General features: G+C 48.0%; 1 protein-coding gene across 5 annotated transcripts in view; it reads right to left on the bottom strand.

The window, feature by feature from the left end:
- Window positions 1–19807, bottom strand: part of Hectd4 (HECT domain E3 ubiquitin protein ligase 4) — a 150583-nt gene that overhangs the window by 96157 nt on the left and 34619 nt on the right. For all 5 annotated transcript variants that reach the window (XM_029533784.1, XM_029533785.1, XM_029533786.1 and 2 more), the window contains exons 3-8: window positions 16856–16945; window positions 15609–15739; window positions 12286–12394; window positions 10780–10918; window positions 8609–8779; window positions 317–509 (exon numbers count right to left, since the gene is read on the bottom strand). In XM_029533784.1, coding sequence (XP_029389644.1) covers window positions 317–509; window positions 8609–8779; window positions 10780–10918; window positions 12286–12394; window positions 15609–15739; window positions 16856–16945 — 833 coding nt within the window. The remainder of the gene's footprint in view (window positions 1–316; window positions 510–8608; window positions 8780–10779; window positions 10919–12285; window positions 12395–15608; window positions 15740–16855; window positions 16946–19807) is intronic.

Genomic DNA, 19807 nt, shown 5'->3' with positions numbered 1-19807 from the left:
TTTTTTTTTTTTTTTTTTTTTTTTTTTTTTTTTGAGAGCATGGGGCAGAGTTTGGGGTGACCTCACATAGCGTAGGCTGGCCTCCAACTCATGATCCCTCTGCCTTAGCTTCCTAAGTGCTGGGACTATGTTGTGTACTGCTGTAGCTAGCTGCATTTTTCTGCACATCTCCCCTGACAGTGATGGTGGAGAGAGCTCCAGGTAAGGCAGAGCTGCCCCAGGGTCCACGGTGCCCATAGCCCAGAGGCACAGGTGAGGTGAGCTGGGCACGCTGCAGCGCCCGCCCTGTGCAGGTGGTCAGGAAGAGACAACGCACCTGCTTGATCCTCCTTCAGCGTGTTGGAGATGGTGGAGCCAGTCAGGGCCGCGAGAGTCGCCGATGGAGAGGCTCTGTACCGAGACAGTCTGCTCAGGAGCATCTCATTAATGCTTTTAGCAGACTCACCCTCTTTTCTCATTAGGATTGTGCGTTCCTGAAGCGGGTTGGCTACAAATACCCCATTTTCCACCTGATATTTAAAGAGAAAAGAGGGCCTGAGATGATACTTCCAGTCAGTCAGTCAGCAGGTATCCTGAGGCTACTTGTGTGACCTGTGTGCTTACAAAGCATTTTCCGGCCACCCGAGCAAACACATCTCACCATATAAACCACTCCCATGCTCCAGAGATGCTGCTTCAGGCAGGGAAGGCTAAGCGCAACCTCAGAGCTGTCAGCTTTCATGGCAGCCCACAATCAAAGTGAAATCAGCCAGCATTCATGCAATCTGCAAAACACTGTTGATTAAAGCCTAATACTGAGTCCCATAGGCCACTGCTCACTAATAGTGAGCCTTCTGACAGGTACACGGAAGGCAGGGGAGGACCAACCTATGAGTCTGTGATCTGCTGCTGAGGCTAATGTGTTTTGGAAAGCTAACTAGTTCTAACACTCTTCCCACAGTAGGCAGCTGCCTGGCCATGGCAGAGGAATCCTGAAACAAGCCAGTCTGGTTACACACACGCCAAGCTTCAAGTGTGTCCCGGTGGGGCACGGAGTTCTCTCACCCAGCACTGATGCCTCCAAGTCTCTCAACAACCAGAGTCTGACCCGAAGCACAGTCTGACTGCTTGCTTTCCCTCTCTGCCTTTCTTCCTCCCTCCACCTTTCTTTTCCTTTTTTGAGTCAGGATCTCATGTAACCCAGGAGGGACTCAAGTTCATATGCAGCCAAAGTTGGCCTTGAACTCCTGCAGCTCTGACTTCCAGCACTGAGATTACGGAGCTGCACATGAGGTGTCTGCCTTCTTTTCTCAAAACCTTCCCTAGCCTACGTTATTGTTACAGGTTCAGGGTGTTTCCCAGAATGTTTCTCTTCCTCGTTTTCTCTCTAATTCAAGGACCAGATCCTGTGTTTTCCCGTTGCTAACTTCCTAAAAAGCAGCATGTCACTTGGGCACTTGAGATCGCCTCTGGGTCCTGGCTCCTCTCTACTATCCTCTTCGTCTCTGTCCTGACAACCTTCTCTGCTTTCAAAGAGAACAGTCTGCTTCAACTCACTGTCAAATGACTCAGATCTTGGCCGGTGAGATGGCTCACAAAGTACAGGTCCTTGCTGCCACACCTGATGACACACATGGTAGAAGGAAAGAACCCATGTCCACAAGTTGTTCCACGGCCTCCATACACACAACAGCATGTGTGCATGCTCATGTGTGTGTTAGAATGCATTTTAAAAACAATGATCTAAAAATGTTGATCTATCTCAGGAGGCCTGTATAACCAATGCCCCTGCAAACCTAGCCTCCTAGACATGGAGGGCCTCAGGAGTCCAGCCCAGCAGGGAAGACAGCAAGCCTGGCCTGCTGCTGTGGCCCTTGAGGGAATAAGGGTGCCAGGGACCAAGTCTTTAGAAGCCCACAGAAAGCAAAGCCAGGGTCCAGAAGGAAAGGCTGATGGTATACAAATGGCAAGAGAAGTCCAAAACTCATGGGACCCCCCCCAAACTGCGGCTCTGCTCCCACACCCTCTGCTTCTGACCCCTCCGAGGCTTACCTCTTACCTTGACCTCGCATGAGCAGAACTCTGGACAGCCCACTGCAGCCTAAAGACTGAGACACCGCTCCACCATACCCTTGAATTCCTTGTGGGTGGCCTTGGCCGTAGCCCTCTGAAGCCCCTGTTTTTGTCCATGGCATCTGCTTACTCTGGCTTGTGTCTGCGAGCACTTACTTTGCATTAATTAGTAAGCAGAGCCCAGGGACACTGCCCTCTCCTCTCCTGCCTCCTAGCTCCACACCTCTGCTCCCAGAAGCCACTGACTGCCTTTGGCAGCCAAGACATCAGCTGGCACACTGTGCAGAGACCCTCTGGGACTGGCCCATTCCTCTCCCCAGATCTCCGACAGTCACCAACTCAGTCCCTGACTAGCAGCCAACTCCCCGCCGTCCCCACCTGAGCACACTGTACTATTTAGCCTCTGAGTACACTCACCTTTCTGAAGCGACCACACAGCGACTCACTCATGCCTGCCGTTGAATGCCAGCTGCCTGAGAGGGGCCTGCCTACAGCCTTGGTCACACAACACCCCAGCACTGAGAAGGCACTCCCCACAGGCCCTCTCTCAAACACCTCTGTGGTAACACCCCATTTTCTCTACTACATCTGCCTTAAGCCATGTCCCCCAGTCTCATTGCTCTCACCCCTGCCTTGCATTTCTACTTAAGTCCCCCTTTGCCCCTAAAATGTAACGCACCCCCTCCTTACAGCATGCTCTATTTATGCTACACAACTCTAAATATAACCCTGTAAAAGCATCCGAGACAAAAATCGATCCCCTTAAGCTGGTGTTCGGAAGCACTATCCACCCGGCCCTCAGAGGAATCAATGGCCAATGTACAACAGTCCCTCAGTGCATGTGGCGCATTGCAAACAGAGACGACGAAGCACCAGTGAGCAGGGAGAACAGCAGGCTTAGGGCATGAGGAGCTAATTGGCAGAATCTTAAGTGTGGGGGGCGACTGCACTCTGAGCCAAGCAGCCACTGTCTTGGCGAGTTCAGCTGCACCCCTTGCACAAAGGGTTATCCCTTGGTTTGTTAACTAATCCCTCACGGAGGAGTGGGGAAGGGCAGAGACCCTCACTTGAATATCTAGCCACTCCACACCACCTGTTGTATGCATCTCTGCCTCAGCTGCTCCTGGTCCTGAGGAAGGGCTACACAGACTCAGGAGACTAGGGGACGGGGTCTCCTGTGTAATCTGTAAGGAAGTCTACTCCCTCACTGGTTCCTGGCATGACTGGTTAGCAATTCTCAGCCAGGCAGCTCAGGGAGGTGAACAGCTGCTGACCTCAAAAACAGGTCACAGCTGGGAGGAGCCTTAAGTGAGTGCAGTGACTGGGGGGCTTCCCCAGGCCAGGCCACACTGCCACCTTGTAAATCTGTCACACACACCAACCAACAACCATTCTGAAACATAAATAAATCTCAAGCTGGAGAGATGCCTCGGTGGGTAAGAGCACTTGGCTCCCGTTGTCTCCCTAGGGTGGCTCACAACTGTCTTTAACTCTAGCTCCAAGGGATCTGGTGCCCCTGGCCTCTGTGGGTATGCTGAACCCCTCAGCTCAGCTGCTTCTGTCTGGCCGTCTCTCACGGCGTCCCAGCCTTTCTCCTCCTGGATGCCACACTGGCCTACTACTGCAGGCTCTGTTACTTGCTGTCCCCTCTTTACAGACTATTACCCTCTGCAGTTTGCAGGACTGTCTAGATTTAGCATCGAGATGCCATGTCCCAAGAATTCCTTTAGTCCCAAGCAAATGCTCAGCCTACTGTTAGGAAGGGCCTCAACAGTCGCCTACAGCAAGGAGTCCCTGGCTTCTACAACTGCCCAACTTTTCCCCAACATTTAGCACCAGCTGCATTTATGGTTTCTTCTCTTTTTCTTGATCAGCTCCCATGCTCCTACACAAATCTGTGATGACAAAGGTTCACCAAGCAGCTACCCAGAGAAATACAGTAATTACTCATTTAAAACTGAATTAAGAACCGGGCCTGGTAGCAAATGCTTTGAATCCAGCACTCTGATAGCAGAGGCAGGCCTGGTCTCCATAGAAGGACTCTGCTTCAGAAAAAGGAAACATCAACAAAACACTTGGGTGACTAATGGAGGGCAGCTTAGGGAAAAGGGGAAGAGGGCCAAGATGTGAGAGGTGACAGGAGGAAAGGTAGCACTGAGTCCCCGCATGCAGAGCTGCACTTACAGGAGCCCTCCCAGGACAAAAGCAGCAGGACCTCAGGAGAGCTCTGGAAGGAAGCACAGGGACAGGGCCACCCAGCGGGGCCCAGCAGGCTCTTCTGCAGCCTCAAAGGTCTGGGGTTTCTGGAGGCTTGCATCCTGAGCAGGATGGTCTATCGTGTGTTCCCACACAGTTGTGTTCTCTCCCACTCTGAACTTGACCGTGTGACTGTCGCACATTAGCACAAGGCTCACAGGAGCTCGGTGAGTGCTCCACTCCCTGAAGAACTTGGCCCTGCTTCAGCCTGGACTAGTGGGTAGTGGTGGGGCGTCCTGGGGACGAGAGGCCACCTTGGCTATCACTGTCCAGTTATGCTCCCAGCAGAGGGGAGCTGCCTGTGACCACACAGCCACATCACCACTGCTAGAAGTCTCTTGACTGGGATAGTCAGCTATGAAGAATGCCCTCCGCACTCGCTCCACCTTCTCCCCTGTGCGTGTCTTTCTTCCTCCTTCCCTCCCTCCCTCCCTCTCCCCTCTTCCTCCCTTCTGTGTATGCTGCTTAGTTTTTTTGTCAACCTGGCACAGCTAGATCATCTTGGAAGAGAACACCTTGAACTGAGAAAATGTCCCCAGAAGATAAAATTGACTGTGGGATTTTCTTCTTTCCTCCCTCCTTCTCCCTCCCTCCCTCCCTCCCTCCTTCCCTCCCTCCCTTCCCCTCTAAGGTTTGGTGCTTCTGGGTGACTTTTTTAGACTGTGTTGTACTACTTACCCCTAGCTGTCTTGGAACTCACTACACAGACTTACAGAGATTCCCTGCCTCTGCCTCCTAGACTGCTGGGACTAAAGGTGAGGGCGACCACACCCTGGCTCCAATGATCTGAGTGATGTGGGAGGGCTCAGCACACTGTGGGCGGAGACACCCTGGGCAGGCAGGCAATCCTGGACTGTAAGGAAGCAGGCTGACACAGAGACAGAACCACCAGCAGGGAGCCTGCATGGGACTGTCCTAGGCATGAACTTGGTCTTCTTGTGGGACTCCTGACAGTAGGAGCAGGGGCTGTCTCTGACTCTTGCAGGCTTTGAGGACCCTTTCCCTCACACTGGGTTGCCTCATCCAGCCTTAATACGAGCGAGAGGAGGTACCTAGGCTTATGGCAGCTTGCTATGCCATGTTTGCTTGATATCCCTATGAGGCCTGTCCTTTCCTGAAGAGAAAAGAACAAGGAGTGGACATAGGGGGAAGGGAGTAGGGGACAGAGGAGAAGTGGGGGGCGGGGAGACTAAAAGGAGAGGAAGGAGGAGAAAGTTTGGTCAGAATGTAAAATAAATAAATAATAATCTTTTAAAATAAATTTTAAAAAATGAAAGAAAGTAAACAGGCTGAGCAAGCAGTGGAGAGCAAGGCAGGAAGCAGCTTTCCTTTGTGGGGTCTGCGTCAGCTCTGCGTCCAGGCTCCTGCCTTAAGTTCCTGCCCTGACTTCCCGGTATGATGGACTACAAGCTAAAATAAACCCTCACCTACTTCAAGTTGGTTTTGGCCAGTGTTACTACAGCAATAGAACCTAACTAAAACAGTGTGTGTGTGTGTGTGTGTGTGTGTGTGTGTGTGTGTGTGTGTACATGCATCAGGGTACTTGTTGAAGGTCAGTGGACTATTTATAGAAGTCATTCTCTCCTTCCACCATAGGGGTACTGAGGACTGAACGTAAGTAACTGGGCATGGTAGCAGGTTCCCTTACCTAATGAGTCATCTCTGGCCCCTACACTCCATGTATTTAGATCATAAACCTAACCATCTTCCTATACTGGTTAGTTACTCAGTAATCATAAAGGGTACGTCATGATAAGGCATTCTGAAAGACAAGCCGGTTACTTAGGCCCTGCTGACAGCGTACTCTGTGAATTATGCACCTGAGCTCCTTGGACAGGCTCCGGCTGAACAGCTACCTGAGTGCCTGAGGGAGAAAGCCATATGCCAAATGAGGGGAGAGGAGTCAGCATGGAGGGAAGAAACACGCTGTGGTGCGTGACGGCTAAGGTGATGGGCACATAAGGCTAGGAACAAACAGTGAGCAGAAGTGCCTGCCTTTGCATTACAGTTTCTGTAATGGTGTTCAAATCAACACAGCTATAAGCTCGAGTAAGGAGAGGGATGTTTGACCACTTAACAGCAAAAGGTAAGCCACTTCTGAACTGGGAAAAGCTTAGGTGGTGGTGGGATATGCACATCTCGAGAAGGTTCAGGAAAGGACAGAAAGCCAGGCACAGTGGTGCACGCCTCTGATGCCAGTACTCAGGGAGCAGAGGCAGGCAGACCTCGGTACACTTGAGGACAGCCAGGGCTAGTGCAGTTGTTTGAACAGGCATGGCCCCCATGGACTCATGTGTTTGAATGCTTAGCCCATAGGGAGTGGCACTATTATGAGGTATGGCCCTGGTGGAGTAGGTGTGGTCTTTTGGAAGAAGTGTATCACTGTGGAGGCAGACTTTGAAGTCTCCTAGGTTCAAGCTATGCCCAATGTGACACACAGTGTCCTCCTGCTGCCTGAGGATCAAGTTGTAGAACTCTCAGAATCTCCCTGCATGCCGATACACTTCCTACCATGAAAGAATGAACCAAAATTCTGAAACTGTGGGCCAGTCCCAATCCCAATGAAATATTTTCTTTATAAGAGCTGCCCTGGTCATGGTGTCTCTTTATAGCAATGAAACCCTAAGATAGTGAAACCCTGTCTCAAAGACAAAAAAAAGAAAGTAAAGAAGGAAGAAAAGAGCCAGCCAAGCCTGGTAGCTCAGCAGATAATTCCAGCACTCAGGTTAGGAAGATCAAGAGTCTGGGGCAGAGCCAGGCGTGGGACCACACGCCTTTAATCCCAGCACTCGGGAGGCAGAGGCAGGCAGATTTCTGAGTTTGAGGCCAGCCTGCTCTACAGAGTGAGTTCCAGGACAGCCAGAACTATACAGAGAAACCCTGTCTCGAAAAACAACAACAACAAAAACAAAACAAAACAAAACAAAGATTCTAGGGCAGAACCTGCGAGATGCCTCGGCAAGTGTAGGTGCTGCCAACTGAGTCCCAGTGGAAGGAACGAGATGGAGTCACAAAGCCCTCGGGTGATTTGTTTGAGTAGGACCCCCAAATGATTCAAAGGCCTCTTTCCAACCTGAAGCAGACCCTCTCCTGCATTTGCTTCCTGCTGCAGCAAGAATGTTTGAGCTGTGGCATCCCCTCCAGCCGGCCTGATACCTAAGAACAGCCGTGTGTTGTCTTCACACTTGGGGAATCATTTTCCCACGGGTTATGAACACATCTCTACTTTTGCACCAAGAAACCTACTAACTAGCTGATTTTTTTCTTAATTCCTCACCCACTTTTGTGTGTGTATGTTTTATTTCTAGAAACTTCAGAATTCTCACTTTATTCTAGGTAATATAAAATATAAAATTTCACAGTAATGTACCATGGTGTGGGCATCTTCTATTCTTGTGTCAGATATCTTTTAATCTAATTTATTCTGAAATCTCTTGTGTTTCGCTTGCATGTATGTTTATGCACCATGTCTGTGCAGTGCCCATGGAGGCCAGATGAGGGTGCTGGATCCCCTGGAACTGGAGTTAACAAATGTTTGTGAGCTGGGAGGAACAGTCAGTGCTCTCAACCACTGAGCCATCTCTCCAGGCCCCTCTTCTTTCTTCCTCTTTTAGTCATTGCCTTGCTGTGCAGCACAAGTCATCCTTAAGCTCATTATGTAGCAAAGGCTGGCCTCAAATAGATGCTCCTCTGGTTCCAGCCTTCTGGAAGCCATCACACCTGGCTTTGCCAAGTTCTTTATCTGGCAAACTACACTGGTTCCCTCACCGCCTGAAATCATCACTTATCTTCTCGGTTGCTTATGGGCAACCTTTCATTTCTCCACTACTGTCACCCCTATCTGCTCAGCCGCCCTGCAGCCAGGACTCAAGCTCCACCGGATCAGCAGCCCAACCCCCGTGGCCATCACTATGTTCCACCTCCAGGGTAGAACGCTATTGGTTCACAGCAAGTACTCAGCTGACAGCCAGTGTCTCCTCACGGCTCCAACTGCAACTTCCCAAGCACTCACTTCTGTCTGGGGGGCCGTTCTTGATATTTCAGTTATACCCCCACACATTTCTGCTAAGACCATCCACTGCAATGCATGCAGTAAGGTTACCTCCTCTCTTGTGAGATTAGCCTTCAAAAAGCTAGGCTGCACTGACCCCACAGAGCCCTTTATAAAGCAGCAGCCTCCAGGGCGTGCAGGAGGAAGCCGGTGCTGAGGAGACTGAGCACAACAGGCCCTCTAAGTGGCAGGCTCTTTGTATACAGACCTCAAACACTTCTGCAGTGAACAAAGTGAGCTCAGACTTACCACAAGTTCAAAAATGTCCATGAAGACAGAATGGCCCTTTGGGGTTTTCTCGTTTAAGCTGGCAGGGGACCAGATCCAGTAGAAGTAAGTGCCATCGGAGGAAAGGTGCACGGTGCTCATGGTGCTGCCCACGGGGAGCGGGCTGGCGGGCATGGGCACTGTCTGGCACACCTGAGCAGGAAAAAGGCCCTTCATTAGAGGGATGCAGGGAGCCTTTTTGTTTGCTTGGTTGGTTGGTTTGGTTTTTTTCAAGACACATGTCGCTGTCTGGGAACTCACTCTGTAGACCAAGCTGACTTTTGAATTCACAGAGATCCACCTGCCTCTGCCTCCCCAGTGCATGAGTATGCCTAGCACAGGACAAAAAATTCAAATCTGATGTGTCAGCTCACTGACACTTACAAGTCGAAAAGGAGAATTCATTAGGTTCCTTATCAGAATAAAACTGTTATTTATATCTAAGAATAACACATAAAGTTATATGGGAGGAACATACAATAGACTGTAAACATCGACAGCAAACAACAAAGGAAAATGGACATTAACTCATTACATTGTGATAGAAAAATATTTACCAAGTTCTTAAAATCTGCTCTGCATGGATATTCCAACATTGAGAACGAGATTTAAAAAACAGGCTTGGAGTACATGCTTGTAACCCCAGCACCAAAAGCATGAAGGTAGGACCAGAAATTTAAGGTCATCTGTGGCTACCAAGTGAGTTCAAGGCCAGCCTGGGTTACATGAGGTTGTCTTGGGGGAAGAATATTTTTAAGCCACATGTGGTGGCACACTCCTGTTAATCCAGCAACTTAAGAGGCTACAGCAAGAAGACTGTTCCAGGAACACACACACACACACACACACACACACACACACACACGTCAGACCCACTCTCTCTAATCTGGACACACTGCCTGTAGCATGAAGTACTCCCAGCACCAGCACCAGCACCCCAATTCCTGTTGCCAGACACTGCACTTAATATAAGAGGAAATGACAACCAATAAAGGCACGGACCAGATTTTTAAAAAGAAAATGGAAGAAAAGAAAAGATGAAAAACCCAAGTAAGAGTCATTAGAGCAGCCCACTGCCGCCTCCAGGGCCCAGGAAGACAGTTCTCGGTCATCCCTTCCTCTGGCTCAGCCACTGCTCGGGCTACATACCTAGGAAGACCCAAAACCAAGAGCAAACCACACTAGCTCACTGGTGGGGTACCAGGTCTGTGATCCCAGCAGGAGTGTCAGGAGTTCAAAGTCACCCTCAGCTACACAGTGAGCCTGAGGCCAGCTGGGCCTAAAACCCAGGTCTGCACAGGTGGGCAGCTGGCTCAGAGAGTACAGTGGAATCTAACCACCTGACTTTGAGCTTCCAGTCTCAGAGTGGAAGAAAAGCCACTTCCTCTCATCGGGACACATTGACTGTGGCATAAGTGACCACACCCATACAACTGCTGTGCTAGGTGGCTCACAACCACCTGTAACTCTAGCACCAGGGGATATGATGCCCTCTTCAGGCTCATGGGCACCTATGCTCACATGGTATGCATTTACACAGACATAATAAAAATTTTAAATAAATAAAATTTTTTAAAAATTTAAGAGCACTCATGGGCAAGATGGCAAGATGTCAACCTAACCAGCCCTGCGGCTAAATCCCCTTGGTACCAAGCCTGACCATCGGAGTTCCATCCTCAGGACCCACAGGACAGAAAGAGAAGATGGACTACCAGAAGCAAGTGTCTTCCCCAAAAATGAATGAATAAATAAATGTAATAATAAAAATAAAAACAGATATAAAAATAGTTTAAATAGGGGTAGAGAAATGGCTCATTGATTAAGAGCACTGACTGCTCTTTCAGAGGTCCTGAGTTCAATTTCCAGCAACCACTTGGTGACTCACAAACATCTATAATGGGATCTGATGCCCTCTTCTGGAGTGTCTGAAGACAGCTACAGTGTACTCATAAACATAAAATAAAGAAATAATTCTAAAAAACCCAATAGTTTAAATAAACAAATTCATTCACGTGGAAATAAATAATGAACAAATAAAGAAAGGTTAAGACAGATTACACAACCTATTCAGTCAAATCACTGGGAAACCCTGAAGGATAGCAACAGAGAGGGGCCATGCAGGAGAAGAGCTGCTATGAGTATCGCATACTCACCTGCAGGGTGTTCTGGTCTATGACCTGGAAAAGGGAGTGAGGTTTATTGTCAAAAGACACAGGCCGATGGAGTAGGTGGCCACTGCCGTATGCCACCCACCCTGGCTCCAGCTCCTCGTTGCGACAGTACACAAACCCTCTGGAAGACACGAGAGACAGGAGTGGGATCTCGGGCTGCAACACTACACGGGCATTCACAAACACAAACATTTCTCACCTAATTCTTTACAATTAGCTGGGCAAAATAGCTAAAAGAGAAGGAACATAAGTTATATCAACTTCGGAACTGACAAACTACAGCAAACATTTAATTCCCCATAATGATGGAGGAGGAGGAGAACTAATCGGAGAAAAGGTCTGACTGACTAAATGTATCTCAACTATAAAAACATCTCAAGGATGGTTTGACAGAATTCACAGATCTTACTGATTAACTGAAAATTATCTCTAGTCTAATGTCAAATCCAAGTACAAAGAAGATTTAACCAGAAATATGTCCATTTATCAATACAAAGTCATGGCATCATCTTATAAAAAAATCTTTTACACTGTAAGCCCAGAACTCAGGAAGGGCATGAGTTCAGTGCTAGCCTTGACTACATAGACAGTTTGTGGTCAGCCTAGGCTATAATGAGACCATATCAAGAAAGAAAGAAAGAAAGAAAGAAAGAAAGAAAGAAAGAAAGAAAGAAAGAAAGAAAGAAAGAAAGAAAGAAAGAAAAAAAGAAGGAAGCCCATGGCGTGGTACAGGCCTTTAATTCTAGCAGAGGCAAGAGGATTTCTGACTTGGAGGCCACCTGCTCTACAAAGCAATCTCCAGGACAGCCAGGGTGACCCTGACTTGAAGAAACTGGGGGTGACGGGGTAGAGGGTAGAAATGGCTCATCAGTTAAGAATGTTTCCTGCCCTTGCAAAGCACCTGTATGGTAGCTCACAACTACCTGTAACTCCCAACTCCAGGGATCCCAGGGCCATGGACACTATACTAATATATGTGTACACACACACACACACACACACACACACACACACACACACACACATTAAAAATAAAAATCTTAGGCTGGAGAGATGGCTCAACAGTTAAAGTGCTTCTTGCTGAGGACCTAGATTCAAGTCCCAGCACCCACGTGGCAGCTCACAACTAGCTCAGCTCCAGGGAATCCGACACCGTCTTCACAGGCACTAGGCTCCCATCTACTGCGCATACACATACTCAGGGGCAGGTAAAGCATACATGCACAGAAAGTAAAATAAGTCAGTCTTGTATTAAGTAAAAGCCTCTTTAAAAAGCTGGTCCCTATGAGGAACTTCCAGCCAGGTTAGCAGGCGCCTCAGTGAGAGCAAAGCTAGAGAGGTCTTACAGAGTGGGGACGAGGAACCTGTCTGTAGGCTCAGACTTGCTACTTGGTCACCAGCATAAGGGATCAGGACATCGGCTGGTGCCGCCTTTGCTGACTGTTTGAGCGAGAGTCCAAGCCTCACTGGGCAAGGCCCACCACTGACCTGAGCGTGCCATGCAGTCCAGAGCCCAGCTTGCTCACTCCTCTTCCAGCAGAGTTGGTAGTGTACAGGTAATGCCCGTCTGCGGTGAGACAGCGTCCCAAGTCAGCATCTGAAATTAGTCCCACACAGAATGAATGAGGCTATAAAAAATGATTTTTTAATTTAAAAAAGCCTTAGGAATTAACTGACATGAATTCCTAATTCAAAAACAATCTTAATGCTACTTCCAGAGTAAATGGCTTGCACCCCAAAATCTAACAGAAAAAAGCATGTGGAAATTGGGATTGGTTTCCAGGACTAAAGACAGATGGTTATTGGCAGGCCACTTGGCCCACCTGCCAAATGATTTTTCTTCTCTTTTGCAAAAAGCAAAGCAACGGGCCTGCATCAAGTTTAGAACCCTAACTGACCTGACATGACTGAGAACAAGCACTTAACAGGAAGGGCTCTTGGGAACCAGGCATTCACTGGGGGACTGGGGGCCTCTCTGAACCGCAGTCTTTTCATCTCTAAGATGAGGGTAATAACATGTACCTCAAGGGCTAAGCTGCGGCTAGCTCAGATCACACAGCAATGCACCTAAGTTGCTGTTTGGTGCCAAGCCAATGTTCCCTAATGGAAATGGAATTATGTTGTTATATTAACAACAAATGTGGAACTAAATAAAGTCATGTTCTTTGGGTTCATCAGTTCTATCTGGAAAGAATAGCAGGAAAACATGACCTCCTTTTATGTCTTACTACATTTATTTATCTATTAATTTAGAGAGAGAGAGAGAGAGAGAGAGAGAGAGAGAGAGAGAGAGAGAGAGCATGTGCTTGTATATAGGTCTGAGGACAACCTGCAGACTCTGTTCTCTCTTTCCATGTGGGACCTGAGGACCAATGTCAAGTGTCAGATGTGGCAGCAAACACCTGTACCTGCTGAGCCATTTCCCCAGCCACCTCCTTTCTTTCTTTTTTTTTTTTTTGGGGGGGGGTGTCTTTTCGAGACAGGGTTTCTCTGTGTATCCCTGGCTGTCCTGGAACTCACTCTGTAGACCAGGCTGGCCTTAAACTCAGAAATCTGCCTGCCTCTGCCTCCCAAGTGCTGGGATTAAAGGCGTGCGCCACCACTGCCCAGCTGCCTCCTTTCTTTCAAGAACAGCAATTATATCTCCTACCTGCCTATTGGTTCCCCATTCTAAGAAAAAAAAAAAAAAAAAGTTTATGTGGTAAATGATTTACTAACCTATTTAAAAAAAAAAAAAAAAAAAAAGCCTTAAATTGAGGCTGTTGGTAACTTTCAGTGTTTACTTTTACAATTTTCCCCTCGCTGTATTTCAAGGGAGTTTGTGTGCTTGAAGCATACCACTCTAGAGGAAATTCAATGTCCTAACACTCAAACCCCACACTGAGTATGGTATTGTCATAAATTTCCAGTCTAATCTGAGAGAATAGGGAACTACTAATTCTAAAATGAAAGAAAGGAAGGAAGGAAGACGGGAAGAGGAAAACATGAAAGTAGACAATCGTTTTCGATTATTGACTTTACACCATAACCTTTGTATACTGTTTCTGAGACTTACTTATGTTATTTTATGCATATGGCTGTGCTGCTTGCCTGTATGCTCACCATGGCATGCACTTCCTGGCGAGGCCAGGAGACAGATATTCTCTTTCGTGCCGGTGCTGGAAATCAAACCAGGTCCTCTGAAGGAGCAACGAGGACAACAAACTCTGGCTGTCCTCCAGTTCACAGAGATCCACCTGCCCCACCACACCTTGTGACATCTTAAATATCCTCACGGGAAACTAGTAAGGTCCATCCTCACAGGAAACTAGTAAGGTCCAGCTTCAGATCATAGTTCAAGTCCTTTCGTGTGCAAGTCTGACGAGACAGGAGTGAAGGGGAACAACTAAACAAAACTGGCCTGGGGTTGATAATCCAGAGGGTCTATTATAGTGTCCTCACAAATCCTGCCAATGCCGAATGCTTCCGTATTAGAAGCTACACAGAACTGTTCTAACCAGAGAAGCTGAGACAAAAAGGACTCCTTGAATCCTGAAAATCAAAACCAACCTGGGGCACACAACAAGAGTCTGTCTGTCCCCAAAAGAAAGGAAGGAAGAAAAGGGGTGGGGTGGGGAAGAGGAAGGAAGAAAATTAGAATAGGAAAGGGGAAAAAGGAGGAAGGGGAGCGGAAGACAATGGTGAGTACTCTAAGAACAGCACCGGCCACCTAAACACAAAAGCAGGCACACCAGCCTGACAGTGCCACCCTCAGAAGGGAGCCCCCCTCAGAGAGAATAGAGTAAGGCCCCACGAGGGGCCAGAGCACACCTGAGCACTGCCTGGGCCCAGCAGGTGGCATGCTCTCTGGCAACCCTGTGGGGAGGGAGGGAGCCTTCCTTGCTCCTCCTCCTCCCAGGCCTCTCCAGAAGGGCTATCAGAGAATGGCTCCAGGCTGTAAGCTGAGCAGCCTTGGGGCTGACCAGGAAGAAGTCTCATAAAGGGCTGGGAATGAAGAGATGTGCAGGACAGGCTCTGAACCTTTGGGGCCTTTTCTTTACTTAGTCCTACTTCATCAGGTATGTAACAGATAATGACGTTCTAAGTTATAATGTTATGGTAAGGAAGGTCATTATAATAACTGATGGCCAATCCCAGTGACAGACTAGTTTGGAAGCAATGCTGTGCTGCCCAGGGGGAGGCAGTACCCAGAACTGAGCAGAACTGATGAGCACGGGTGCTGATCTAAACAGTTGCCATGCCAATGCAGCAGCCCAAGTCACCTGAAAAGTCTGGCAAGTCAGTCACTTAAGAGAGCGTCTGCTATTTTTGCTGAGTTCATGTAAAAAACTAGCATATAACCCTACAAAACTATATAAAAATATCCCAACGGTGCCTACATTGTGTAGGGGACTTAATAGTTTAAGCTTCCTTGAGCCTTCTTTTGTTTTAGGACAGGAGGGACCATAAATGAGCACAGTTAATGAATAGAAGAAATGGCATCAGGAGCATGTCTGACCCTCTTACAAATGTCCACTGTAGGTGGCTTCTGCACCTCTCAAAAACCCAGGAACCAAGTGAAGTAAGCTATGTCACTCTGCTAGGGTCCCAGGAAGGCCTTGGCTGGGACGTCACGCCTGTCCCTAGACTTGTCTCCCTGAATGTCAGCCTTTAGACTTGCACTGACCAAGCAAACAATGAGCACACTGTGCGGGGATCTTCAGCTTTCCGCTGAGAGGAACAAGGGGCTGCACTAAAGCATTTGCCGCAGTGATCTGAAACCGCTCTTCTCACAGCCCCACGTCAATCCCAGGGCAAAGCCCTTGTGTTACCTTTGTTTTCAGAGCTGGAGCCAGTGTTGCTGTCTGGTGCTGGCAACATGTCCTCATATCCCCAAGATACTATGTGTTTGCCCCCAAGCAAACAGGATGGGGATCCAGGTCCCCCTTCCAAAAGCAGCAACCTGTGAAGGGGTGAATTACAAAGAGCTGAGCGTGTCCATTCCAGGAACTAACAGTCTTCTTAGCAGCTCAGAGAACAAACACAAATGGTTCAAAGAAATATGCATCTGAGTGGTATTTACAGTGTATTTTAGTGAAAAATTACAAGGCAGTAATTATAAAGTGCTGGGCCAGGGAGACGATTCAGTGCCCAAAAGCATCAGCTCTGGAAGCCTGAGGCCAGAGTTCAAGTCCTGGGACCTGTGTAAATGCCATGTGGCGACATACACCTCTCTCTACTCCAGCACTTGCACGCTGAGATCAGAGTGGTCAGATAGCCTGGAGTGAGTGTGCAGAGGTAAAAGAGACTCTAACACAGCATGATGAGAAGGGAAGAACTGAGTTCTGTATGTGGCTCTCTTCCATACATACACTCCACACCATGTGTGCATACCCACACCCAGGCAAACAAACAAACAAGCAAATAAAAACTTTAACATGCTTAAAATTTTAAATTTATCTGTGTGTGTGTGTATATATATATATATATATATATTCATATATATATATATATGTGTGTGTGTGTGTGTGTGTGTGTGTGTATACTCATTCTATTTCTATTTACTTAAATGTTTTTGGCTTTACATTTTAGTACTACTGCCTCATGTAGCCCAGGCTAGCCTTAACTCCCTGATCCATCTGCCCGTCTCCCGAGGGCTAGAATGAACATAAGCCACCACACCTGATTTGACATCCCCAGCCTAAATGTATGCTTTACTAAATAGATAATGTGTATGAGGGATAAAGAAGGTCCTGTGTTAGGAAGAACACAGACCCAAATAATATAAGTGGGTCTTACTGGATAGTGAGATCATGGGTGCTTTCAATTTCTTCTTTACATCTGAACACACTGTCATCTCATATTACAGTAAGAATTCATTACCGACTTTAAATTAAAAAATGAAAAGAACACTCGAGGAACACTTTCACATCCTTCAACAGTTAGCTATGATTCTACATCTAGTCAAAGCTATGAATTATTAATTGGTAAGATTAATAATCTGTTTATCCTAAGAGCCTCTATGCACTCTTGTTTAGAGAAACAAGATGAGTTGTTTAATAGGTAAGGGACGACTTACCTATATAAAACATCGGCGACAGGCAGGGAGCCCAGCTCAGTCTGTCTCTGCAGCAGGTGAACTGTGTGGACAAAGGTCTTCAGTGACCCCCTAGAGAGAAAAGGAAGGAATGGAAAAGCCTCCCACACTGAAAACCAAGTAAGCAGGCAGCCAGTGTTGATTTTATTAACCACAGGGCAAGGCTCCTAGACAGGTCTATCTGCTGTTATAGGTCAGAATTCAGCATCGTCACCACAACACTGGCTCTGGTAGGATGGGAAATGCTCTCCTCACAGCTGCAGAGAGAAAACTTCCCATGGGGCTCAAGCACCAAGCATCTGGGAGGGTCGCATACTGACAGTCTCCGTCTGGTACCACCTGATCCCCACGGACGAGGATCTCATCTAACACTGTGGTCAGACTGATCCATGACATTGTTACGGTCATCCACTTCACACAGCATCTCCACACTGGGGAGTCTGGGAGGTAAGTAGGACTGAAGAGAAGGTGCTTTCAAGATGCACAAGGCCTGCCTGGCAGCACTCCAGGTAACCAACAGCACCTGCCCGGACTAATGACAGTCTGGATGCGATGAGAGATTCTGCTTGCTGCCTTCTTCTCTTAGCTAGACCTTAATTGGAGGGTATCATGCGCCTAAACCTCAACAGAAACTGAGTACCCAAAAGGAGACCACATAGGCCTCAGGCTTCTTTTTAATTTGCTCCTCGGCTCAAAGAACAGGGCAAGGCAGGAGGCAGCGCAGTCTAAAGGCACCGCCTGCAGCTAGGGCAGCTGGCAGTGAAGCAGGGCACTCCCACTCACAACTGCACAACTGCCCTGTTGCCTAAGCCTTGTCAATTTTCCTTCCTTCGTCTGCTGAACAGGCACCGTGCCCTGGGAGAGCACCAAGACACACAGGGAGGACACCACCAACATTTGGAGAATGCAGAGCCACTAACTGTACAGCAGTCTAACCTGCTGGCTTTAGTCACATTTTAAGGGGAATACGTAAAACCCTTCAATGGTTCACAACCCATATATGACCTAGGCTAGACCTCATTTCCTGTGTCTTCTGCCTGCCATTACAGTCCAATGACCCTGCTTCCTTGCCACTTGCTGCTCTTCTGTGCTAGTTCTTTTTCGTCACTCAATCCACAGTTCAAACGCTAGGCACCCCGTCAATCCTTCCCCACCTCCTCTCAGCCACTGTCTACCAAAACATCTGCCTTGGGCCTGAGAGATGGCTCAGGAGTTAAGAGCACTTCCTGCTCTTGCAGAGGGTCTGGGTTCAGCACCCACAGGATGGCTTACAACCACTGTTAACTCCAGTCCCAGGGAATCCATTGCTGTCTTCTGGTCTCTGCAGGAAGCAGGCACACAGGTGGCACATAGACATTCATGCAGGCAAAACAGCTATACTCATAAAGTAAAGAAATCTAAAAGCATTTTTAGAAAACACCCATCCTGCCCTTTCTCTTCCTGCGGATTTACTCTCTAAGACGTTCTGATCCATGTATGAGGCTGCCCAACTCACTCTTACGTAAATCTCCCTGCCTGCTTACCAGTGTCTTGAGCATGGAAGAGAATGCCTGTCAGTGGATGTGAAGAGTTTGTGGAATGAATCATCCCTGGGCCAGTCAACTGCTAGCTCTGTAAAATTATAGGCCTTAATCCTCATAGCCTAAGAGTGAGCAAGGCTCTACCCGCAGAGAGATGGTAGGCAAGGATCGCTTGTAAGTCAGGTATGGAGGCTAATGCTGTGAACACAGCTGAGATGGAACAAGCATGGTCTCCCTGACAGCCCTGGCTTACATAGGGAGACCCGACCTCACAAAAGCCAAAACCAAAAGGATGCTAAATTGATATAGTCATAGTGGACACACACACACACACACACACACACACACACACACACACACACCCTTTCCCCCAAATGCAGGAGAAACTGGAAGTGTCCTCCCTGCTGGCGAGCTTTCACGGTGCTGGCAGTACCAGGTGGGCTGCTGGGGAAAAGCCGTCAACAGTCCATTCAGCTGAGAGGACTAAGCACACCCTACTGACCTGCCAGGCAGGATGGGCCTCACTGGGGCAATAATGGCATAAGTGCTGGAGGGGGAGGGGAGTCACACTCCTACAACAAAGCTGATCAGAGGCCTGTGGCTGGGAGGACGACAGATCCTCGCAGGAAACGTGCTATGGTTGGTTGTTATGGATAAGTTGTGCCCACCAAATTGTCTTGTAGATATTCATGTTCATCTTCATAACTTAATGCTGCTGTCAGCTTTGGTCAGAAAAGCTTCATTCTGCACTGGATATCAGTTACACACTATGACTGGGTACAGTACTGAGAAAAAGTAACTACTGGATGCTCAGCTCTAAGCGAGGCATCTATGATATTCCTCCAAGGCTCAGGCTCATCTTGGTAAAGGGGCACAGAGACAGGCTGGGAAGGAATGGAGCGCTGTGGGACAGTGCCTGCTGGTAACATGACCATCAGAGCAGCTGCTGGCTGCCTGCCTGTGTGAGACCTACACAAGACTGAGTTATCTTCCCCAGGGGTCATGGAGGGGGGAGGCGCTGAGGAGGCTTCGCCCTTCCTGGGGATCTATAGGCAGTTAATGGTTGCTGTGGGAAGGAAAACATTTTCTTCAGTGATTGAGCCATTGGTAAGATGCTCATATAGATAACCCCTCACCCATGCTCCTGTGAGCAGGCCTAATAGAAGAGGAGGGCAAGGAGGAGGGGGAAGGAGGAGGAAAAGGAAGGGGAAGAGGAAGGGGAGGGGAAGAAGAAGAAGAAAAAGAAGAAGAAGAAGAAGAAGAAGAAGAAGAAGAAGAAGAAGAAGAAGAAGAAGAAGAAGAAGAAGAAGAAGGAAGAAGAAAAAGAAGAAGAAGAAGAAGAAGAAGAAGAAGAAGAAGAAGAAGAAGAAGAAGAAAGAAAGAAAGAAAGAAAGAAAGAAAGAAAGAAAGAAAG

The sequence above is a fragment of the Mus pahari genome, chromosome 23 (assembly GCF_900095145.1).
Source record: "Mus pahari chromosome 23, PAHARI_EIJ_v1.1, whole genome shotgun sequence".
Lineage (NCBI taxonomy): Eukaryota > Metazoa > Chordata > Mammalia > Rodentia > Muridae > Mus > Mus pahari.
The sequence above is the reverse complement of the archived record's forward strand: the minus strand, read 5'-3'. Positions and strand labels throughout refer to the sequence as shown.